The sequence below is a fragment of the Zophobas morio genome, unplaced genomic scaffold (assembly GCF_036711695.1).
Source record: "Zophobas morio isolate AGI-343-1 ecotype UQ-CSIRO unplaced genomic scaffold, CSIRO_AGI_Zmor_V1 ptg000011l, whole genome shotgun sequence".
In the NCBI taxonomy this organism is placed as follows: Eukaryota; Metazoa; Arthropoda; class Insecta; order Coleoptera; family Tenebrionidae; genus Zophobas; species Zophobas morio.
In genome coordinates, this window is record NW_026972116.1 from 13152039 (window position 1) to 13178240 (window position 26202).

Genomic DNA, 26202 nt, shown 5'->3' on the forward strand with positions numbered 1-26202 from the left:
AATACAAATTTGAAAAATGTTATGCTAAGCATATACAGGGTTAGTCACGAGAGAATTACTTCTGAAAATTATTTTTACGCAACCCAAAATACGAATACCATGTACCATTTGATACTAACTGAATTTAAAATAAAATGCTTAATCCATGATTGCTTTGAGTTTGGCAATCTCATTTTGACAATTGTGGAAAAGGAGGTTACGCGAGTGTCCATGGTGGTACCGCAGCCAGTCGGAAATCTCCTCCGGCGCCGCTAATAAATTTGTCAGTGTGCCTCTTGATCTTTTGCAACCGATTAATCACGAGAAAATTATTTCTAAAAATTCCTTTTACGGAATTTTATTCAAAGGTTACAACACAAACTCAAACAAGTAAGTAAATAATTTAACTACTAATCTGTTGAAAATGTTGGGCATTTTGGGGGGATGCTACGGCTTTTTTGTAAATGGATGGCCGAAGAAGTCCAGAGGTTGCAGATTTGCACTTCGAAGAGGCTCTAGGTGACGCAGAGATGGCGAATTAACACATGCACATTAGCGGCGAACAACATTGGTAGAGCACTTACAGCTTCAGTATAGCCTAGAGTCCCTGTAGAGTCTACAGGGACTCTAGTATAGCCCAGATTGATCTGACTGTATGTCGTCGATCCAATGGGGCTCTAAAGGCGAGTCAACGATGAAAAAAAAAATGTTAAAAATTAATTAACGTCAAAGTGACACTGCCAAAGTCAAAGCAATCATGGATTAGGCATTTCATTTTAAATTCAGATAATATCAAGTGGTACAGGGTATTAGTATTTTGGGTTGCGTAAAAATAATTTTCAGAAGTAATTCTCTCGTGACTAACCCTGTATAAATTATACAATTTCCAAAAAATGCTAATAATAACATCATAAAATATTCAGGAGGGCATATCTACACAGGTAAGTACAGTGAGATAAGAACTGTGTAAGTGTCAAATCTACAAAATACTATAATAAGAAGAGCTTTTCTGTGATGGCAGAAGGTATCTAAAACAAAAGAAACCATATAAACATGTTCAATTATTATAGGTATGTACAATACCTACTTACATATAATGCCATAAAGTTGCTATGATGAAATATGTAACATAATATGAAACTAATTTAATAAATGTTATTCTTGTTTTTTGTTATTACTAAATAAATGTTTTACGAAAGTCTGATTTATGTAAGTTTATTCTTGTCTAGTTCCATGTTTTCTTTATGAGCTTTTTCTTTTCCCTGTGTCGTCATCGGTATGACAAAACATTTTGAAAGAATTATCTCTGAAACAACATATCAGTTAATCTTAAATTTTAATTGTACTTAAGTTTATTATCAAGATAATACAATACTCAAACAAAATGTACCTATTTATTCGCCTTCTTTAAAAAATAATTAGCATCATTTAAAAATTTTGCCAAGTAAATCTTACTGAAAGGTATAGCATGAGTTCCTCCTTTAATTACGATTTAAAATTTCGCCAGCAGTTTAAAACTTCACCACAGAAATTACGAACAAACTTTGAAATGGTGGAAAAATATCAACTCTGTTTCAGGGATTACGGAGCATAAGTAAAAGTTATTTACTCATTTCCTGTATTAAATAGTGAACAAATCTTTAATCTTAAGTCAACCTGTAGGGCATAATAATTTTATAAGATGACGTCACCAACTTGTTTATCGAGATAAAATACTTTAATTTTGATATGTGCAAATACTAATTTTAACGTGCCTGAATTCTTAAAATTTCATGGAATTTAAACGAGCTATTTCTGAAGTATCCATTACAGTGTGGCGTTGCTGTGATGTTAATGTAGGCAACACAACGCACACGTACTACTTCCTCTCGCCTACGAGTAGGCAACTCAATATGCTCACCGAACACCACTCGTGATTGGTTAGCCTGGCGCCGACGCAGAGACCAACTGGGGACACAAGGAGGCGCGAGTACGGCAAGTACTTTCTTCTGCCGCCGACATCGAAACGAAGAAGATGGGTACCGTCTCCGGTTCCACGTGTAAGATATCCGTTTGTAAATAAACTATAGAGAAACCCTACCTGGTGTTAGTCATTTCCACATTGGTGACCCCGGAAAGAAAATAGGAAGAGCTAGCACCATGGAAGAAATGCAAAAGAAACTGCAGGAACAACAAGAAATAATTTGCCAGTTCCAGACACAACTGGCTACCATCTCCAACAAACAAGCCCTTGATGAGGTAAGAAGTGGTTCAAATCTGAAGCTACCGACATTCTGGCAGCGAGACCCGGTGCTTTGGTTTGCACAAGTCGAAGCCCAATTTAATTGCGCGAGAATCAGGTCCGACCAGACCAAGTACTGGACCGTGGTAACCGCCTTAGACTGCGCGACGCTCCAGCCGGTTGCCGATTTGGTCGCCAACCCCCCAACAGAAGAGACAAAGTACGAAAGCATAAAATCCAGATTGATCGCCGCCTATGCAGACACCCCCGAAAAACAACTACAGATGATCCTCGCCGCAAATGATAAAGAAACGCTGGACAAAATGGCGACCATAGCGGACAAATTGACCGAAATCCACCATACCAGCGCCATCACAGCAAATATTGGTGCCCTAAATCGCGGTACCTCCGCGCACGCCTCTCAAACCGTTACATCGGCGCAAGAAGATGGAATGGCTGCCGCCATTACGGCACTGCAGAAGCAGTTCGTAACTTTATCGACCACAGTAAACCAACTCGCAGACGACAGAAGGCGCCATGGGCAAGGCGAAAACTGGAATCGCGCCAAATTTAGGTCAAGGTCGAATCCGCAGGACGATAATATCTGCTATTATCACAATCGGTTCGGAGCAAACGCCAGAAGATGCGCCAAACCCTGTGACTACAAAAGGCCGTTAAACTAGAGGCGCCGTCGACGATTGAGGTGGTCCACGACGCAGCGCAAACACAACGCCTCTTCATCACCGACCCAAAATCAGGTACCCGATATTTAATCGACACGGGGGCAGAAGTTTCCGTGTTACCCAAGAGATTGTTCTCAGGCAGACAACATCTCAGCCCAGCTGAGACAACGCTCTTCGCGGCCAACGACAGCGCGATCAGAACATACGGCCAAAAGCTAATGTTCCTTGATCTCAAGCTGAAACGTCTGTTCAAGTGGGTATTTATAGTGGCAGACGTAGGCAAACCCATCATCGGAGCAGACTTCCTGAGGCATCACAACCTCCTACCTGATCTCCGCAACCGACGCCTCGTAGACGCAGCCACCCTCTTATCAACTCGCGGAACCCTGGCTATATGCAAGTCGCCTCAGATCACGACAGTGGCCAAGACGACGCCATATCACGCACTGCTAGCGGATTTCGCAGAAATTACACGCCCACCGCCACCTGGAACGAAGCACAGGGGCAACGTGTTCCACCACATCATCACCAGAGGTCCCCCGGTCGCAGAAGCTCCTCGCAGGCTTGCACCCGAGAAGTTGAGAGTGGCGAAAGCCGAATTCCAATATATGATGGAACAGGGCTGGTGCCGACCATCCAAGAGCCCTTGGGCTAGTCCGCTTCACCTTGTCCCAAAGAAACTCCCTGGTGAATGGCGTCCATGTGGCGACTATAGGCGCCTAAACAACGTGACAGTGCCTGACAGCTACCCCATCCCTCATATACAGGACTTCACCTACAGACTCGAAGGTAAAAGTGTGTTCTCCACCATAGACCTAGTGCGCGCATACCACCAAATTCCCGTGGCTGAAGAAGACGTTCCTAAAACAGCCGTGTGCACTCCGTTCGGGCTCTTCGAGTTTACAGTTATGACGTTCGGACTACGTAATGCCGCACAGACTTTCCAAAGACACCTGAACTCTCTAATAAGTGACCTTGATTTCTGCTACGTGTATATAGACGACATCTTAGTGTTCTCCCGAGATGAAGCAGAGCACGTCGAACATCTAAAAATGTTATTTTCTAGGTTACGGGAGCATCACATAGTGATTAACCCGACCAAGTGCGTGTTTGGTGAAGCCGAAGTGAAATATTTAGGACATACGATTTCCGGGAGTGGAACCAAACCACTTGAGACGTCGGTCAGTGCAATCCGCGAATTCCCCAAACCAAAGACAGTTCAAGATCTGCGACGGTTCCTTGGCATGATCAACTTCTACCGACGTTTCATTCCCCACGCAGCCCAGACCCAAACACCACTTCACCAATATCTGAACAACGCGCGGAAGAATGACAAAACAATAGTCGAGTGGACAGAAGAAGCTGAAGCCGCTTTTGAAACGTGCAAGACAGAGTTAGCCAACGCCGCGCTTCTGGCACATCCCGCCGAAAATCTGCCGCTCAGAATTATCACCGATGCTTCTGATTACGCAATCGGGGGCGTACTAGAGCAGCACTCCAATGGGACCTGGCAACCTTTAGGTTTCTTCTCCAGAAAACTTAGCAAGGAGCAGCGCAACTACAGCGCATACGATCGTGAGCTGCTTGCAGTTTACGAAACCATAAAATTCTTCAGGCACATGGTGGAAGGCAGAGACTTTTGCATACTCACCGACCACAAACCCCTCATCTACGCGTTTCAGCAGAAAGCAGGCAAAGCATCCCCAAGACAAGTCAGGCAGCTAGATTTCATCGGCCAGTTTTCTACCAACATTATCCACATTTCAGGAGAACAAAACACAGTTGCAGACACACTTTCAAGGGTCAATGAAATCACAACTCCTACGTTCATTGACACCGACGACTTAGCCAAGGAACAAGAAAAAGACGCCGAACTAAAAGCACTTTTAAACTCTGATACAACAAGCCTGCGGTTAGAAAAACTCACCCCACAGGCCGGCCAGAAAGCTATCTGGTGTGACACGTCAACGGGGGTGGTTAGACCATACGTTCCACAAGATTCGAGAAAAGTAATTTTTGAAGGATTTCACAACCTCTCACACCCCAGCGGCCGAGCGACCAGTAAGCTCATCAAGAAGCGATTTGTGTGGCCATTTATGGAGAGTCACATAATGAAGTGGGCACGAAGCTGCATCCCTTGCCAGCGATCCAAAGTTGGCCGACACACCAAAGCCCCATTACAGCATTTCGATGACGTCACAGAACGGTTCCAACATGTGCACATCGATATAGTAGGTCCGCTACCTCCCTCTCAAAGCTACAGGTATTGCCTCACTATGTCTGACCGTTTCACCAGGTGGCCAGAGATCGCACCCATGACCGACATGACCGCAGAGACAGTCGCCAAGACATTCTACGAAACATGGATTTCAAGATTCGGTTGCCCAAGACAAATTACAACCGACCAAGGGCGACAATTTGAAGCATCCACCATGAATGCCTTGGCGAAAATTTTGGGCATTCAGCGCTCTCGGACGACGCCATATAGGCCCCAGAGCAACGGCCTTATCGAGAGATGGCATCGAACCATGAAGGCAGCCATCATGTGCCATGAAGCAGAAAGTTGGCTAGACGTTCTACCTACAGTATTATTAGGGTTACGTACAGCCATCAAAGAAGACATCGGCCACTCACCAGCAGAGCTGACCTACGGAACGCAACTGAAAGTCCCAGGCGAATTCTTTTTCAGCAATATCGACAGATCCGTAGAACCCACTACCTTTGTAGAAAAACTACGGGACCACATGAGGAAACTTCGCCCAACTCCAGCGTCGCACCACATTAGGCAAAGCACCTTCGTCCACACAGAGCTCAGTAAATGTAGCCATGTTTTCCTAAGAGACGACACCGTGCGAAGACCGCTCCAACAGCCCTACACCGGTCCACACCTTGTTCTGTCTCGTACTGCTAAGACAATAAAGGTCAATGTAGGCGGTAGGGAAACAACAGTGAATATCGACAGAGTAAAACCCGCTTTTATTCTCCAAGAACCAGAACCACCACCGGCTCCATCCCCAGTACGAACACAGGAAGTTACTCAAACCACCAGGTCAGGCCGCAGGTCAACGCTCCCCGCACGTTTCAGAGAATGACAACTGACAGCCGTTTTGACAGCTGTCACCCGTTACTTGGGGGGGGGTATGTGGCGTTGCTGTGATGTTAATGTAGGCAACACAACGCACACGTACTACTTCCTCTCGCCTACGAGTAGGCAACTCAATATGCTCACCGAACACCACTCGTGATTGGTTAGCCTGGCGCCGACGCAGAGACCAACTGGGGACACAAGGAGGCGCGAGTACGGCAAGTACTTTCTTCTGCCGCCGACATCGAAACGAAGAAGATGGGTACCGTCTCCGGTTCCACGTGTAAGATATCCGTTTGTAAATAAACTATAGAGAAACCCTACCTGGTGTTAGTCATTTCCACAACAGTATATTGATTCAGTTTCTTAGAAAAACTTTGTCTGAGCAATTTAAGATAAAACCCATATTAATAACGTGCACATAATACCAGATTTCAGATGTATTATGTATCTTTCAGATTTTTTTTTCAGATGGTTAATGATTTGTGGTGATAACTATAAGCAAAATAAATTCAATAATTTTGATGGGTCTTACAACATGTAGGTACTGTAGGTAAAGTTAGTGTAATGTCGTCCACGGAAATTAAAAATAAATCAACAATTTTTACTAATAAATTATTTTAGAACCAAAAGTGTAATATAATATTTATTTATAAATTAAAAAATTACTACGTACACAATACAACCAACTTTTCATCATTACTTACAACAGTGTTATAAGTCTTTAAATTCCAAAGAAATCCTTGCAGTTTCTGACATAAATTGTAAAAACTTCATTACGCTATTCAACTAGGTACCCGAATGAGATTAACCTGGTTTCCCCTACGTCGCTCTTCGCACTAAATTGTTTTGTAAAATCATTGTAATTATAAACTAATTATTAATATAAGACCGTTTAATATTTCATCAAGTTCCCTATTTTGTTTTTGACATCCAAAAAAAAAATAAAATAAAATCACATTTCTCTAAACAGAACCCCTTTTTATTTTCACCCAACAACCCAACACCCGCTCGTCACACATGTCAACCGCTCAATTATATTTATTCTGCTTTTATTCATGCATGTGAAAAACAATAAACAAACAAACCCGCACTTCACCCCAGCAACCAGCAACCATCAACCCCCACGCCGATGGCCTCATCAAAGCCCAAAAAACCATTGGGCTACTTAAAGTGTATTATACAATTTATTTATAAACTAAAATAAATAACTTCATATGCTGATTTTAAGCGTAGATTTTTCACTGCATAGTTAAGAAATAATTTTTATATTTACGTAAATTTTTCTAGTCTAGAAAAGTGAATTTTTAACTGAAGAAATCCGCACTTTCTGACATCAATTATACAATTTAATTGTACAAATTTTATGAAACTCCTTTGTATCAATAGTTCGTCATATAATACCAAAAATTGTTAATGTGCAAACCTTATGACCGCCGTTTTAACATCTACATAGGTATACTTCTTGAAGGTCAGTAACGAACGACGTCATATCTTTTGAAAGGGAAAGGGATGAATGTTTGGTAGAGTTTAATTCTCGTTAAGATTATCTCTAAATATACATTAGTATTTGTTATTGTTCACTATGGTGATTAGTTGTTTAGTAGGAAGAAGACAAACAAGCAGAAACTTAGATTTTCGTATTTTGCAAGTTGTGAAACTACAAGAAAAATGAAGTTATGCAGTCGTTAATGCGAAATTTTTATATCCAGTATTTAACATTAAGTAATACAAATTTTAAAAAATGTGACAACAGAAATATTGAGCATTTCTAAAATTGTTAAAAAACAAATAACATTACATTACAACATATATAAAGCGTCTTCTTAATTATCGTCCACTTAATTCGCATACGAATAGTAACACGAAATGGACATAAATATCCAGCCAACGACATTAACCTGGTTTCCTCTACGTCATTCTTCAGCACTAAATTGTTTTGTAAAATAATCCAGAGCTCATAAAGTAGTTATTAAAAAAAAGCCCGTTTAATATATCACATCCCTCCCTTATTTTACGTTCGTCACCCCCAAAAAAATAAACAAAAAAAATTCAGAATTCTTTAAATAGAACCCCTTTTTACTTTCACCCACTAACCCACCACCCGCTCGTCACACGTCAACCGCCCAACCATGCTCATTCCGCTTTTCTCCATACATGTGAAAAACAACAAACAAACAAACCCCCACCCCACCCCCGTGACCAGCAACCATCAACCATCAGCCAACAATCCCAGCCCGGCGGCCTCATCAAAGCCCAAAAAAACCATCACGCAACCACCACATCATTTGTTGCATCGGTCCATCCGCCGGGGGGCGTTTCCGCCGCCTCCGTCGCAACACGACTGCCGCACCCGCTCGCTCCAGCGGCCGACGCATCACGCCGTAACTTCAGCCGCCGCCGCGTGCTCTCAGCCGCCGCTTGACGCATTGCAGGTACATATCGACCAATCGGATCGCAGCCTCGCACTTTCGTACGTTGTAAACAAGCCGCGCCCTACGTTCAAACGTGGCGGAAGCTCCGCGAGGAAAAGTAGCGCCGGACAAGCAGCCGCACGAACGCGCCCATTTCAAAAAGGGCAGCTCGTCGGGGCGCCCCGGACGCGCCGGGGGCCCTCGGGGACGGCGGGAGCGGCGCTCCGGTGCTGGGACGAAGCGGTGGCGGCGTAGGAATATTTACTCGGTTGTGTCGTAGCCGCACCGTTGCGCTTTGGCGGTGGCCCCCCCACCCGCCCCATCCTAAACAAAACGAGAAAAGACTCAGACGCAGACAGTTGGCTGGTGCACTCTGACAGGAACAGTTGTCAGTGCCGTTTGTGTGCCCGAATTTTGTTGAGTGTGTCCTTTTGGTGCAAATACAGCCATGGTAAGGGGCCCCGCGGGGCCGTGGGGGGATCTATGGGGGCGGCGGGAGCGGATGGCCCGCTTTCGCCCGGATATTTCCGGCTGAAGACTTTGTATATACCTGTCAAATCGGTGTTTCCGTAAACCGGTAAATTATTTTACCGCAATGCGGACGTTGGATTGCCAAATTTAAAGCGGCGGAATGTACAGGGTGTTTGCTTTCTAGGCTGACCAACTCACTGAGGAGCAGATCGCCGAGTTCAAGGAGGCCTTCTCGTTGTTTGACAAAGACGGCGATGGCACAATCACCACGAAAGAGTTGGGGACGGTGATGAGGTCGCTGGGGCAGAACCCTACGGAGGCAGAGCTCCAGGACATGATCAACGAGGTGGACGCTGATGGTGAGTCGAAAGAGGCGGCCCGCTAAATTCCTGTTTTTTTTCTCTCTGCTGCTGCCAACGTAAAAAAATGACCATCTGTTGACTGCGATTTGATTGTTGTCGTAACGGTGGGTTTATTTTTACAAGAAAAAGGCGAATGTGATGTAATGATAACCGTTATCAAAACAGCCAAAGTATAAGTGTTTCGTCTCTATTTTAGTATCGATAATAAAGCGATAATTTACTGCATTGTTCTATACAAATTTTCCAATTGACTAGAACGCTGATAAAATTGCGAACACAGTTAATCCTGATACTAAATTCCTACTAGGAATGGGCTTATCACTAAATGCGTCATCGATATTTCATTGCGACGGTCTTTATTAAAAAAATCACTTCAATTATTAAGCTGGATCACAGTTGGCAGCAGATTTGAAAGTGACTTACTATAACGTCATTTGTACATTGTAAACTTTGATGACTAATACGATAAATAACTAGAACGGAACTTTTTGCACCTATTATTATCGTTTTAGGAAAAAAACAAAAATAGATGATTCTTCACAGAGACTATTTTTATACGAACTTGCTGTTCCAGTAGCTCTAAATCCAGTGGGCCGTGACTTGACCCAGTGCCGCCACCATGACAGCAAATGTCAAGTGTTGACACATGCAAAATTGGGCCTAACCAAAACACTATTTTAATCCATTCATAGAACATTTATTTCCTTCCAAACATTACAGTACCATACTGTGACGTCGCCTCTAAAGGACCAGGAGTCTATAATCAGAGTTCTGTTCAGTATATTCGTATTACCAAGTTGGACTGTATCAGATTTTACGAAACAACTTCTTTTGAATAAACACAAAAACAAATGTCAACTCGGAAATTAAAAAACACTTATAAAACAATCATTTTTGTTACTTTTTAACAACGTTTTAATTTGTGTAACATTTGCACATTATTGTCCCATATGACGTTTGTATACCACTACATCTCATTTTCAACTTGTAACATAAAAACCTACGCCATCACATGGTAAATATTATTTTACAGTTCGTTTGTCAACATGGTTGACTCCATTAGCTTATGTATCTAAGTCGTAAAATGTTAATCATTTGAAAGCTTAGGGTGTATTAATATAAAAGAGATTTATCGATATATTGTGCATGTCCATGCTGCTAAAATAAATAAATCTTCCGATTGCAAAAAAAAAATGTTGAAATAGATATATAAACGGTGGGAAGCTGGCGATTTACGGTAAAAATTTAAAGCCAAACAGGTAAGGTATGTTTAGAATTTTATAATTGTTTTTGGAAACATTATTTACGATGATGCTAAAAATGAATTATTGAGAAAAGTTGTTGTCACACTTATTCAGCTCTTTGATGTCCAAATCTGGTTCAAGAATCCACGAAAACATGAAACTATAGATTCGACTATACATGGGCTTGTTTTGTTTTATTTGTAAGATAGATATTCGTGTAAAATCAAAATTAATCGCGAAAGTTTTCACAATTTATTTTTAAACAATTCGTAAGTGGGTGATTTGTTGGCAAACACATTTTGAAATATCACAGCATGCACCGTTTTAGATTGTTTTAAGCTTTATATTTTTGATAACATGGCTTGTAACATCAGAACTATCGTATTATAAATGTGCGTGGACAGTTTTTACAGTTCTTGTTTTTTACAAAAAAAAAAAAAAATATAAAAAAATCGAATAATATTTTTCGGATTTGTTTTAAGTACTGCAATTCATTTATTCCCATATGTTGATCTAAATAAACATGATGAATACTTAACAAGTTCATTGTCAGAATTTACTCATTAATCAAATCCAGTTTGTCTTAATTTCTCCGTAATAAAAATGTATGAACGTCAAATTCTTATTAAGATATTTAAAAAAATTACTTTTGCGCTTGCAATTAATTAAAATATGGTGGCGAAATTGCATATTTTTATCTAATCAAGGGACTTCTAATTAAATTGCCAGTCACTTTGTCGGTTTATGATTTCGTAACAAATGCCACTGCAAAGGTAACTGACATCTCCAGATTTATGTACTTCATGTACTCCATTAATCGAAAAAATGTCCACATTAAAGAGGTTGCTAAAAGCCACCATCCTAAGTAGCTGCAATTTCAACAGCTTTAGTCATTTTCTCTATGACATTTAAACAGCTTAAAATTATTGATGCATTACTCACTAAGTGCCATTTTCTATTTCAGGATGGCGCGAAAGTTCTTAAAAAATGCATATAGACATGGTATTTTAATAAATTCAAGTCGAAAAGTTCACAATTCTAATTTTCGATCCAAGTTTTGAAGTTGTAAACATTGGACACTTTTAAGTTTGGTAAATGTTTGGTGCTGTTTGAAATTTTAGTCATCGATGTGGTAACGAGCCAAATCTTGAGTCATGTTACACTTTGCGAGAAAAAATCTAACGTAGTTCGTAGCTTGTTTCTGCAAATCAGCGACATTGCCAACCTCGCAGAGCAAAAATGAAGTGTCGAGGTCACGTGTACCAACCTAAAAATCAATATCGCCATCAATTAGTAATCTTATCTCATCTGTCTTTGCACTGTTGTAATATAGAGTCACGTTAACCATGCAGCGGCACAATTACCCCACGGAACCCCCAAGATAATTTGCGAAATACTTATTTATTATTCATTGACAGTTCGCACTTGTAAGCCTACTATGATGGACCATAAAGGCAAAGATTACGCTATGAATTTTAATAGGTTTAACTGTGCGAAGGAAATCGGTATCGCATACGCACGATTTTTTTGTTGTTGACCTAGGGTTGATTTAAGGGTTTGTTTATGTGCGCAATTTAATAACAAAACTTTTTTAGTAATGGTTTTGTTTACTCGCGTAAAAGTCAAGAACAATCAAAGCATACAAAAGTCGGCGAAATGGGCCATGAATAAACTAGTGCAAAAACAACAAACAAAATGTTGGTTTGTTTTTCGTGATTATGCAACGAGATAATTTGTGGTTGGGTTCCTGTGTAAGCCGCCTACTTGAAAAGGAAAACGAGTAAAACGCGATAATGAGCGATGGAAGTTAATTGGGGACAAATTGGCACCACTGGATATAGAGGCTATAAATTTTTATGGATTTATTATTACTGGACGCTCGGGGATGTTTGGTCCAGTTACATGAAAGAGTCTTATTTGTGGAAACATAAGATTTGCTTATCGGTAATGGGGTATAATTACGGCGGTAAAGTAACATAATGGTTTCTAATAAGTGATTAAATTGTTTTCCAGTTGTATATTTTATGTTTTTGGTAGTACGTTATTTTTGTATTTATGACCGTACCGATAACGAAGTGCTCTCGTTATTTTATGAACTCCGTGCCTTTGAAGACAACTTTTTGGCATGAGTCAATAATGATTCATTGTGTGAAGTATGAAAAATATGGATCCTTTTTTATATGTGATCCGTATGAATAAGTTATGTGGTTATCAAGGTTTTTTGTGGGTTAAGAAAATGGAACTGTCGAAAACTTGAATCATATTCCGAAGATTTTTTTTATTGAATGAACAAAAGTTTTACTTTTAGGGGGATGCGAAACATTTTTTAAAACTTTTTCAAGGTTGACACTCGACAACAATATCGATTGATTTAAGTAATTGCGTCTTAGGTGACCTTAGACTCTTACTGGAAAATATTTTTTTGCGATTTGTCATTGTGTAACAGGTTGTGTTGATTGTAATAATGGCTTTTTAGCTAATGACTAATGAGTTGCTTAGCATACATTTTTTGCCATTTTGTGGCATATTCTAGGTTACCTGTGTTCTTATTGAATTAATTGATTGAATACCAAATTGTTTTTAAAATTAAAATAATAGTGTCGGTTTCATATTGAAACCACATTGGATATGCAAGATTTACCATCACTCTAAATTTACTTGCTTACTTAAAGTAATATATGAATAAACAACGTATGTCGAACACTTGTTCCAAGTTATTGGTAGCTTGTCCTTGCGACCAGGAGTGTTCATGTAAAATAAATACACAGTTCTTAAAAAATATATATCTATTTGTTTGGTGTGACAACCTTATCTACTATCTATCTAATTTTTGAAACACTACCGTTACAAAACCCTCGTGTCCAATAAGCGAAAGATTCGGTTGAAAGTCGTGATTGTGTAATTTATAAATAACGATAGATAGTAATGATAAACAATAGGTGTCTACACTTTCTAACCAATTAAAAATTTTCTAGGTAACGGTACAATCGACTTCCCTGAGTTCCTTACGATGATGGCCCGTAAAATGAAAGACACCGATAGTGAAGAAGAAATTCGCGAGGCATTCCGAGTATTTGATAAAGACGGCAACGGTTTTATTTCAGCGGCTGAGTTGCGTCACGTGATGACCAACCTCGGTGAAAAACTGACCGACGAAGAGGTCGACGAAATGATCAGAGAGGCCGATATCGACGGCGACGGCCAGGTCAATTACGAAGGTAAAAATGATTGTTTTTGTGTGTGTCGTTGTTTATTTTTTGTTTCTGGTGGTGGGTTTTGTACAATTCTGAAAAAAATTACGTAAATAAATAACAGAGCAAGCTATACCAGCTCTGTCGAAATTTTCTTTGTAAGTATCGAGAAAAGTATCATTCATCATGGGCCGCGTTCTCGCGTTGTCTATCATCACACTACTTTCTTGCGAATGTATAGCTCTTTTTTGTTGATTTTTTGTTGAAGATGTGTTCTAGACCAGGAAGGTATGACTGGTAGTGTTCCTTTGCAGATTTCCGAGCTCTAGCTCTCATAGTTTTCAGTCGGTACTCAGCCACACATGCTTCGAGCTGGTCAGTTGTAGTCTTGCTTTGGGAATGTGCTTAGTGGCATGTTATTATGTTACTGTTCCTCCCTGTCACTGTCTTAAGCACTCTTGGTTATGACGTCTATTCGCTTTTTATGGTTAGAATGTGAAGCACATTTCCAAATACGTTGACTGCATTTTTTCAGTGTGTAGATATTGTGATAACATGGACTAATCGACGGTGCCAAGGTAGTCTTCCAATGTTCGGGATGATAAAGCGACTTTAAGACGAGACGACTTCCATGGAGTGGTTCATACTCGTTTTAAATTTCATTTTAAATTCAGTGCCGCATAAACGGGTCTTTAAGAAAGAAAAATAAAATTAACTTTTAGTACCTTCGCGACGCTATAAAAATCCAGAGAATTAAATTAAATGACACCTTTGGAAGACTGTCGGTTTGCATAGTGCGATTCATGCTGTAATATTTCCATCAATTCCGCTAATATTGAACCATCCGTACCAACTAACGTGATCTCACTTATGAATGTATTGCACCCAACACTCTTGTTTATTACGTTGGGATTATGTTGTGCGGACGTACCGGGGATCGGATCGATTAAAGTGTGTTTTTCTTTACAGAGTTCGTGACCATGATGACCTCAAAATGAAGAGTAGAGCAGTTTGCATTTCAGCTTTCCATTGTTTCATCCCGGCCCATTATCTACAATTTCAACATCTTGAACTTTTTGCTTGGCTGCCGGGCCACTAAAGTGAAAAACTTAATCGTTATTTAATTTTACAAGACAACTTTAATTAATAATAAATATTTATAAATTAATATAATTGTGTAAATTTTTGTAATATATTTGTTTGGAAGGTGCAACACCAAGCATCCTCTATACTGTTTCAAACTTCTGTGCTACATGTCTAGTTGAGTCGTTCTCGTTATTCACAAAGTATGAAATTGTACTTATTAAGTCGTTCTTTCGGTGTTAGTTTAGGGGATACACAGACTTAGATACACTCAGAGTTTCATGTTTCATACTTTGTGATCCAAACATACATCTGTGCACTTAACTATAGTATGTATCCCCTTGTTTTCATTACGTCATGGTTCTGTTATCGTCATCATCCCCTCATCTCCTCTATTGTAGGTTTTACATTTAAATAGTTAGGATTTTCCAGTGTATAACCAAATAGACACTTTTTTTTCGTCAGTCAGCCTCGTCATTTTTTATTACTGACTTGTTTTATTTATTTTATTTATAGGTAAGACAAACTGTCATCGGTTACAATGTGAAATTATTAGATGTTTAAATTTGAAATAAATGTGACTAAAAATTATTTATCTAGTGATTGTTTATCATACCCGTTTTTAGAGTTACTAAATATTGCTATATTAGGACAATTTTTGTGTTAAATATTTTTCCTTATTTTGAAATAAACATTTTAAAGCCGCTTTCTGTTCTTACCCGAAATTGTAAGCACACAGTGAATACTTAAAACAAGAAAACATTGCTTGAGAACTGACTAACAAAAACCTACATTTTTGCACAGGAAATTATTAGCCCCAAATTGATACCCGATGATGAACGACAAACAGACATAACACATGTAGTGTAAAAAATCACTATACACCAAAATCGCACAATTTTCAAACTGCAATTTCATGAAATCTTGATTTTAAAAATGTTGAGATTTTTTTTTTATTACTTTTCATAGTAATTGATTTGCAGAATTTTTTTCCGAAAAGTGGGTTTCATATTCTTTTTCCATAATTTTACGTAGGTTGTGATAGTGAAGGATCGATTCATTGTCATCATTCACATTGCTGTAACAAAAATTCGGAAAGGAAGGTGGCGTGTTTGACTTAAGAAAACGTAAGTAAGTTGGCACACGACGCATGCGCGTTGTAATATTTTTAGTAGTGTGCATTTTAACTATTCGCCGTTCACCTTTAGCGCCACAAAATTTTCGTTCTTGTCCACAGTCCAAACTCGAAAAAGATCTTTTTCATTTTCACCAATCGTCCATTGTAATTAAATTTGAGCGAATTTTGAAAATTACATCTAATACGCCAGATGACGAAAAAAGGACCCAATACCAGTTGCCTTTGATGGTCAAATGAATCTTTTGCAAGATATTTATGAGTAATCATAATCAGTTAATCAAAAAACAACATCAAAACGAGGCACAAAATAAAAAGTGGAAATCATGGTGATTTAAACGTTTGGTAAAATACGAATACGAAATAAATATAGTGTGTATGCCAAATATTTTGAACAAACTGTCAAAAAAATGATGACATCATTTGACAGTAATTTAGTAAATCTCACTCCAAGTGCATACACATAAATACTACTAAAAATGTATTAAAATTATATTTTACAAAATATCACAAGAACAACTCACTATCATTAAAATTTTCCAAACGATGAAGTTTTCTTACAGATTATTTAAAACATTAATTAAAATATATTTCCTTCCTTCACACAACAGATGAGATCACTTATTTATTCAAAAACTGATTGTGTAACTTTCGGATGTAATCTCCATTATAGGATTTAATGTTCCTTGACTTCGTAAGATTATCTGCTGCGTATTAATAAGTACGTAAAAATTGTGTGTGATGTTCTCTTACTGCAACCCTTCATTTCTGAAGCATTACAATAACGATAATGTTGCATATTTGTAAAAGATGTTCCATTTTTACAAAAAATTTGGACACGCAAACGGTTTTTTAAATAGGTAAGTTAATTTTAGGAAGAAATTTGAAAGTATATGGTTTGCAGTTCGTTTTTATGTTTATTTTGGTTAACATTACCATATAGGTGGAGACAGCCATAAGTTAAAAAAGAAAGTGCTTAAACCGAAGGATTTCGTCTATAAAGAATACACATATTTTTTAAGAAAGTGTTTATTTTTGATTTGTTTGATAGAAATTGTTTCACATACAATCATCTGCAGAATTAGGTACTAATAGAACAGTGTAAGAATTGCTAAACTTTACCAAATATAGGAGAAATTTAATAAAATGAGAAGAAAAACAAAACATATTGGGAGCCACTCATCGAATGCATTTGTTAAGAAAACTGGCTAAAGATAAAATTAGAGCCCTTGGCATAAGGTTCGTTAGTTTTATTTAATGCTAAAATCATGGACGGTTGTAACATTGTTTAATCGAAATTCGCAGTTTCTTTCTGACAAAGAACTGCAAAACGCGCAAAACCTTGATAACATTTATTCACAACCGTGTTTGAGGGCCAAGTTCATCTTAATAACAGTGACTCTCAAACGTTTCACTTTCCCTCTATTGTCCGTCTGATTCATAAGATTTATTTAAGACACGTTATGCAGTCGTAAAAATAAAAAAAAACACGTTGACACTTTTATTATATTTGAAAACTTTCTGAGCATTGTCTTGGCAAGTAGTGGCACCCAAGCAATACAGTGAAACCTCAACACTTCCTTTTTTCAAAGGTCCACTTTTCCCTCTCCACCCTGTATAATCCAGGTCACTCGGCGTTCGCGACCACCAGGTGCGTCTCACCACTGACCTACCTCGTGTGAGTAATATTTCCGCGCACCTTTTATAAATAGATGGATTCGTCCGAGTCGTATCGCCGGACTCAACTCTTCAGCAGCAGAACCGCACCGTCGCCGTCGGTAGCGTCGCGACGCCGTGACCGTGGATATTAATAGTGTATGGTGTCGCCAGATTACGTTGTTTTATGCTAATCGGGGGACGCAACCACTGATTCACCTTAATGAGGCCTTTATTACACCACTCTAGTTTCGCCGCAATCAATTCGTTAACAAGGTAATATCGATTCTAGCTTTTATTCGTTACATTTAAATGCCGCTTTCACCTTGGGTGCTCACGTTTGGACATCGGGAACATTGCGCCTGTGTGAATGAGGGGTTCTGATTCGGGCAGGTGGGAGAGGGTGAAATTGGGACATTTCGGCTCAAAAAGTTGTACGGGATTTGAGGTTTTATGATTGATATGGACAATAAGAATGGAAGAAAACATTTTTCTGTGTTTTAATTGTCGTCTCCTTTACAAAAATGTTTCATTTCATTGTATCCCGATTGCTGTGTACAGGATGGTAAATTTTTGTGGTTTTACTGTTGTGGTCTAGGAAATCGGAAACGGATGGACACTGTGGTCCGTTTTTGTGTGATTGAATACATAAATAAAAAGTCTGGTACATTACACAATAGTAGGTATAATTAAAGTCACAGACAAAATTTATAGTGACAATAAAGTGGATTCGCAACAATAGCCCACATTTAATTTGTTAAAATTTTGAAGCTTAACCACTACACTTAAATGTCAGAATATAATGAGAATGACACAAGTGATAGATCTGATGTAAATTTGAATTATCACTTGACATGAAATGAACTGGCTAACTCATGTCTGAGTGTAACTTATAATATATACAAATTTCCAGAAAATTTTGACGCAAATGACGTTTCTTTGTATGTAGGTACTAACTTTGGTTGATGACTTCGTAATTAACTTGACTATTCAATTAAATAATACCTACGTCAAGAAAAGTCAAAATATTTTCTGGAGTTTTAAAATATGTTATTATTAGAACAATGAGAATTAAAGAAGAAAGAAAATATATACTTTCATTCTCTTATCATCTACAAAACAATTTAATTTTATTATAATTTGATTGCTGTTATACAGGATGGTAAATTTTTATCTTAGTACATATTGTGGTTTCGAAAACCGGAAGCGATACGAACTTGGTTAAATAAAAAAAGTCGCGCTAAATATAGGTATTATGTTTATAAATATCAGCTTAGTTACTTATGATGGAAAATGTGCGTTTTTATGTGTATAAATAAATACAACTATATAATTTGGTGTACACAGTAACAATTATAGTTATTTAGTTTAAATTGCCTTAAAATTTTCAGGGGATGGATATTGGAACTAGGGTTACAACAAATACACAAAAATATTATTTATAAATGTTAATAATTTATTTCAAATTTAATAGACATGAAAACTTGGTCAAAGCACTCGGTTTTGCAAATTCAAAATTAAATTGGAAAATGTTTTAAATTTTGATTTTTTTTCTAAAAATCTGGACGTTTCGGGTAAAAACTCAACACGGAGTCATAAAGAAGTACATGTGTAGGACTATGTTATTTCATACAATTCAAAACCCATTTACTATCTACAACTTTGAAGTGACTTCATCACATTATTGGTGGGGATGATTAGACAAATTTTGGTTAGCGTTTTACCATCTACATGATATTTCTAATATAAATACAAAATTTGAAACAGTCGGCCTAGTACTTTCGGAGATTATCTGTCTAATAAAAATCCATGACGGCAGACAGACAGACAGACGGAAAAGGGAGACCTATTTCTTCGTACTCTAGGGGTCATGAAAGGTCGAGAAAACGTAAAAATAGAGATTCGGCTGACGGACTCGATTACAATACTTCCTTCGCTTCGGTCGGGAAGTAAAAAGTTTTAAACAATTGCAAAACTTGTTCATATGATATTTAGTGAACATGAAAAAATGCACAATTTTTTCCTCTATTTAAACATAAGGAATATTAGAATTTTGTACAGCGACTATAAAAAAAATTGGTGGAAGGTTATTTCTACAGAGCTTCCGTCGCCCCTGAAGTACAGTAAAACATATCTAGCTTTTCCGAAAAATTATAAAATTTGATTTTGGGAATTTTATTTATTTATTTTTTTATATAAGGACTTTGAGAGATAAACAAATATATTTTGATTAAAAATTCACCAAGTTAATTAAATTGCAAAATGTTGTTAGGCAGTTTTCCTTTTTTTTACCAAAATACGAATGTCTTGGGTAGAAACTCAACACGGATTCATAACCTACACGTGTAAAACTATGATATTTTATACATTTCAAAACCCTTTTACTATGTTCAATTTTGAGGTGACGCTATCATATTATTGGTTGATGATTAAACAAATTTTGGTTAGCGTTTTACCGTCTACATGATACTTCTAATCTATATACAAAATTTGACAACAATTGGTCCAGTAGTTTTAAAGATTATCGGTCTAAGAAAAATCGAGATAGATAGATAGACAGACAGACAGAAGACGAATACAAGGAAACGGGAGACCACTTTTTTTCGTACTTTTGGGGTCTGAAACGTCGGGAAAACATGAAAGTAGCAAGTCGCCCGATGGACTGGATTACTCTAGTTATTTCTTTACCTTACGCACAGGTAGTAAAAACAGAGGTGACACGCATAATTCGAAATCTATTTGATCACAATAGTGAGATGATAAATATTTTTCATTCTGTATAGCAACTTCTAAAATAGAAGTTATTTTTTGAGATTTAAGTTATATTAAAATATGCAATCGGTATTAGTAGAATATTTGTAGCTAAACTGACAAAAAGCCACATTAACAAACTTTTCCCCCACTTTGATGCTATACACACGGTGATCAAAAAATGATGTATAAGCTCCCTGTAAAGAAGGCTGTTTTAATGTGAACTATTAAATTGTAAAAAATGCCATCTGTCAAAAGTAAAAAATGAATTACGAAGTTAATTTTCGAAGTTTAATGTTTGGTTCAGGGATTTTTTAACCATTTTTTTTTTCGAGTTCTTCAGAGCCTTCTTAACAACATACCGTTGAGCTTATCCGTCATTTTTTGATCACGCTGTATAATATTTTTTTATAAGACAGTTGCCCAATACCCATTTTATTATAGCCTTCTCTGAAAAATATCGTATTTTAGTGTTAAATCTATTACTGTTTTGTATTCTTTCATAATAAAAGGAAGGAAAAAGTACCATAATTAAATTTACCCATAAAAAGTTGATTAACTTAACCTCAATGAATGAACTTCATTAGTGTTTTGATAAGGGAAAATTATACAGAATGAGTCAACAAAAAATTCGTTATTCTTCGACAAAGTGTGAAGGTGCAACAATAAAGCTGACACAATGTTTTTACTTTTTACCAACTAAAGTCAGACATTCCACGAATCTTGTCATATACAGAGTGTCTCGAACTTGGTTTCTCAGATAATGATTTCATTGATTACTTGCGTTATCGGTATATGCTAAAAGTTAAGTTTAATGATAAGTTAATTAGTACTATATAACAATATAATCCCAATACAAACTGTAGATTGTTGGTAGCTCATTTTATTTTTGTTCTTCATTATTGGAACATTTAATCAAATTAGGTGAAATCTGATGGCCGATCTTTATGCAGATAATTTTACGGCTTTACATTTAAAAAATTAGTTTTCAAGATAGAGTTGGCGCCAAAAAATCGGAAGTCATTTTTCTGTCATTTTGAAAATTTGGATGTAGTCTATGCGTCATTGTTTGTTTATAGTTTTTTTTCTTTGTTTCAAATTTTTGTTTTTCTTTCATTGCTTATTATTAAATCAGAGATAATATGATAATCTGATAACATACTTCGCGCGAAATCTTTGATCTTTTGCGCAAAACTGAACGTTTTAAAAGCATGACTACGCAAGCGATGTTGCCGTATCGATTTAGGTAATTCCAGGTCAATAACGATTTAAAAATACATACGAGTACTTGAAATTATAACTGAAATTGTTTAATTTAGACACAAAACATATTTTGAAGTACAGAATTAGCACAGAATGTAAATGTAAAATAAATAGTGAAGGAAAATGTCAGTGATTTTTTTGCGTGGTAATTGTAATGTCTTGCAAAGTTTCTAAAAATTAAAAGTAAAAATAAAATAACACGAAACTTCAAAATAAACAAAAGTTTTTTATATGGTCTGCATGAAATCCAAACATGTAGTATGAAAATAGTTGTTCTATATTTCATTATAAATTGAAAATATGTGTTAGCGATGTCAAATACAACGTTCATCCGTTAATTATATAGATGCTTAAATTTAAAATTCGAAACTGTTCTTACAGAAATTATAATCAGTGAATAGAATAGATGCTCTCATTAACGACTTGCTTATTTCACACCCAGAAGAAATGATAGGTGTCAAGTTTTTATGTCTATTCTAGTCACACGTAAAATCGTCTTCGGCCGCTACCCAGATTTCACTAAAAAATACTTACTGGCAACTCACGAATTAACAGAAAGTAATGCACTACAAAAATGAAAGCTGTTAATGTATCTTGTGATATAGTTTAATTGTCGTTTACTTTGTTAGTTTTATTCGATATTAAATGAAATCATTTCTTTACATTTTAAGAGATTCAAATCTAAAAAGTGTGATATTTCGCTGTTAACCAATCTTATTTGTTTTCGCAGGGTGATTTGAGAGCAGCAGCAACACAACCACCACCATGAATTTGATGTTCAGAAAAAACTTCCGGGAACAAAAAAGTGGCCTTTCGACCAAAGCAGCGAAAGCCTGTGCGAGCCGGCACACCAGCAAAAGATCGAGTCGAGAGGGTGGTTACACCCCCATCGAGGAACATCACTACCGAACTCACCTCTTCTTCAGCCCTCCACGTAGCAGTTACGCGCAATCCGCGGAGGAAATCGACGGTAGGGCGGCTTTCCTTTCTATGTTTCTTCTTCTTCTTTTCTTTTTGTTGCCGACGCCCCACCCTGTACAAAAACACTGTAATGCGTGCTTTTAATGTCGTATGTCTTTCGCAGGGACCCCGACAGGTAATGTGAAGAGAGTGCAGTTTTTTTCTAAGGTCAGGTCGGGCTGCTTGAGGGATAGATATAATGTTGATGATGCTTGTATTATTTAGGCGCATTAGAAGTTCTAGTTAGAAGGCAGCTTAGGCTGTTAATAACAGCAGTGTTTATGCCGGTTCTTTCAGCTGCTTATCGGGGTCTGTACCTGTCATCCTTGGCTTTGTATGTTTGTGGCTGGTGTAGTTTAGGCAAAAAGTTTTAAGTCGAAAGGAAGGGTTTGATTTTTGTTTATTTATTTTTTGGAAATGGACTTTCGCGGATTATTGAAATCTGGTAACAAATAGTTCCAAGAATATTAAGGATGTTTGTGTTTTAATGTCCTCGTTTATAAATAGCCAATTAAGCAATCACTTTTTGTTTTCGAGGAAATCGTTCGAAAAGTCTATGCCAAGAACGAGTTTATTTAGTAACATTAACAAAAAAGTCACTCTCTTAATTTTCAATATCCTGAATTTTCTTGGAGCAGCTTACTTGATAAATTACCTTTACCCAGATTCCTTTGTTTTTGTCTCTTTGAAACGATCAACTATCAACTAAGTAAGGTAAGAAGTGAAGATTTACACACTGAACACGAAGATTGACACATATACTCTATCCAAAATGGACGACTTTTATTTTCCTTCGCTATGTAAAATCCTGAAACATTTATACATAGATCGCTGTATTTAGCCAACATTTACAAAAAGTATCATTTTTACGGATTTAATCCATTCAAAGCAATTCAATTTTTCTTAAAAGATAATATTTAAAAATGTCGATATAATTTAACTTATAATACATAAATACAAAGAGTTTGTTCATTATATACAGTTTACACTTTAAGAATATGTCTTAACTGATATGCCTTTCTGGCGTCACATGTAACACATTTATTGAAAATGTATCGAATAAATTATATCCAAAATTACCGAACCGATTACCTTAACATTTTAAGTATATTTTTAGGTTATCGTGAAGATGATAAAATAATAACCCACCCAAAATTGGTCTTTTCATGTCCTCAAAAAAAAAAAGAAAAATAAATAAATTTATGCTTTACTCTTTATTATTTATTATTTAATTTCTTCGAAATTCTGAAAATACTGCAACGCCACGTTAAAGAATTGTATGAGTTAATTTAAAAAAAGTAGGAGTGGTAAATAAAATATGCTGTATTGTCTTTTTTCTAGTTTCCGAGAAACAGCTAAAAAAAGTATTATTTAGGATCATCCTGACGCAATTTCATTTTTTCTTACGAAAAGAAGTTTATCTTTTGAAAACTTATTAGGTGGATAACCTCAGAAACTAGTGAACAGATTACCTTGAGATGCATTAAGTATCTTTTGAAAATGACAAACATTCCAACTTTTAATTATGCGTGCTCAGGTTTCAGGAAGAATAAATTTTGGACCATTGATTTTGAAATGATCCCAGAGATTATGTATGGAGGATCTTACAAGGTTGAAACTAACTTTATCAGTTTTAGAATTAGTTGCCGTCATTTTAAAATTTTACTAAATAAATTCTATCTAAAGGGTTTAAAATAGTAGGAGTATAATTTTATCCTTGTGTCTTGCTAATTCAACTTATTTTTATTTTGGAGATGTGGGTTTTAAAAATTTAATAATTAATTTACAATTTATCTTAGAAACTACTTGCCGATTTAAAATGTTTAAAATAGGAAACATGAATTCTACAATTATTGCTTATACAATTAAGTCAAAAATGATATTTCATGTTCTTCAAATTCTAGGAATACTCGTACATTACGGTTGTTATTAGAATAAAATTATATTTGTCCAAACTGATATATTTACTTCTTGTAAAAAGCTAATGACCATAAAATTTAATTAAGAACATTTTTCTTGAAACATCATTACAAAAATAAAAATCACAACCTAATTTTGTAATTCATCTAGGAACCTAAATTTGTGCAAGTAATTATACTGAATTTCTGACTAAACAACTTTAGATCAAATTTTTAAAAATATGCAAAGATGGATGGGTCACAATTTAAACAACCAGCAAGCAAAAAGTTCAAACGCGTTGTCAAAATGTTTATAATAATAATTAAATCTTTATTCATTTTGAATTTGTTTTTTGTTTGAAGATTCTTTGGAATAGTTACAATTTTTGCGTTTATAGGTGTTCTAGATAAAATTCTGCAAACGCCGTTGTTTTTAGCTTGAAGGAGGAAGTGTAATTTTATGATGCATGTATTGATTGGCGTCGTGATGCAAACCTATATTTTGCAACATTTAATAATACATTTTTTTTATTGGTTTCAGCAGGGAAACAATCTGAATTACAGAAACCAAATAAATTTAAAATATAATAAAAGATATAAAATACTTACGAGTTTATTTCGTTTTCAGTCAATAAAAAAATATGAATATAAAAGATTGGTCGAAAGCTATTTTGACAGAACTTCTCACATATAATCCGACAAATCTAGCTCTTTAAAAAAAATATAATATTTAAATTTACGATTTTCGTTTTGAGATAACCGCTGTAAAGTAAAAACCAAAGGCATAAATAACACCCTGGCAGCTTCTGCGCCGTAACTAACGGGATAAAATGTCCTTCAGCACTAGGTAATAACAATTTGAAGCTCAAGTGTTTATTAATTATGTTTATACATCGGTAGAATGTTACGTGGAAATTAGTTTGATTTGGATTAGTTTGAGTGAAATATTCTGAATATTATAATTTTATCATTATTATATAAAGACGTGCGCATTCTTACATTTTCGAGAAAATGGTGTGATTCGTTCTTAATTTGACCAATAAAAAATTTGTTACGACGTCATAAACATAGATAGGAGTAATACATAATGCGAGAGAAAATGAGAAAAACAAAAGGAAAAAAACGAAAGGCCACACTTGGAAACGAACGCGCGACGTCCGGTCCGCATTCCTCAGCCTTAACCATTACTATTATACTGTGCTCTATGTTCTTGCGAACATTTGGACGGTTAGGGAAAAACTCAAAGCGGACTCGTACACCACACTTATAGGAGTATATAGTTGTATAACAGTTAAATCAAATAAACATAGAATTCTTTGAAACGGAGGACTACTTTTTTCATGTTGTAGGGGACATGAAATGTCGAGAAAATATAAAAGTATCAATTCGATTTTTTTAATCATCTGAATCACGCAAGGGTCGCAAATACACCAACTTTTTTATATATCATCACAAAAATAAATCTAAAGTTCTTACATCTGGACTACGAGCTGGTCATGGAGTAGGGTTTCTATTGTCGATTTAATTTTCGTAATAAGTGTTCTTCAGAATTAAAAAATTTAACCATTTTCGACAAGCAGGACAGAAATATTGTAGTAATCCAAGATTTCTGATGTAAAAATTTAACAGTAGAAATGTAATTGTTTCCAGAACAATATATATACCTGTGGTAACAAGATACATAGTTATATCTCTTAAAACTAAAACTAATCCAAAACATGTACGAGTTTTCTGCAATTATAATTTAGTAATCTATCAAAATACGTAAAAAGCACTTTGCAATTTAAAATAATATGGTTAGTACCG

At 36.5% G+C, this 26202-nt stretch overlaps 2 protein-coding genes across 5 annotated transcripts in view; both read left to right on the forward strand.

Annotated features, from left to right (window-relative positions):
• The first annotated feature begins 8716 nt into the window (after positions 1-8716).
• Positions 8717-14823, forward strand: LOC135126975 (calmodulin). Its single transcript, XM_064053242.1, has 4 exons — positions 8717-8833; positions 9038-9212; positions 13435-13677; positions 14620-14823. Exons 1-4 carry the CDS (start codon positions 8831-8833, stop codon positions 14646-14648), a joined length of 450 nt encoding a protein of 149 aa, XP_063909312.1. The 5' UTR covers positions 8717-8830; the 3' UTR covers positions 14649-14823.
• A 2546-nt stretch (positions 14824-17369) lies between these two features.
• Positions 17370-26202, forward strand: part of LOC135126978 (uncharacterized protein) — a 35607-nt gene continuing 26774 nt past the window's right edge. For 2 of the 4 annotated variants that reach the window (XM_064053245.1, XM_064053246.1), the window contains exons 1-3: positions 17370-17800; positions 22269-22508; positions 22623-22634. In XM_064053245.1, coding sequence (XP_063909315.1) covers positions 22304-22508; positions 22623-22634 — 217 coding nt within the window. In that variant the 5' untranslated portion in view covers positions 17370-17800; positions 22269-22303. Of the gene's footprint in view, positions 17801-22268; positions 22509-22622; positions 22635-26202 lie in introns of those variants that run through there. The other 2 variants (XM_064053247.1, XM_064053249.1) reach the window with 2 other exon arrangements.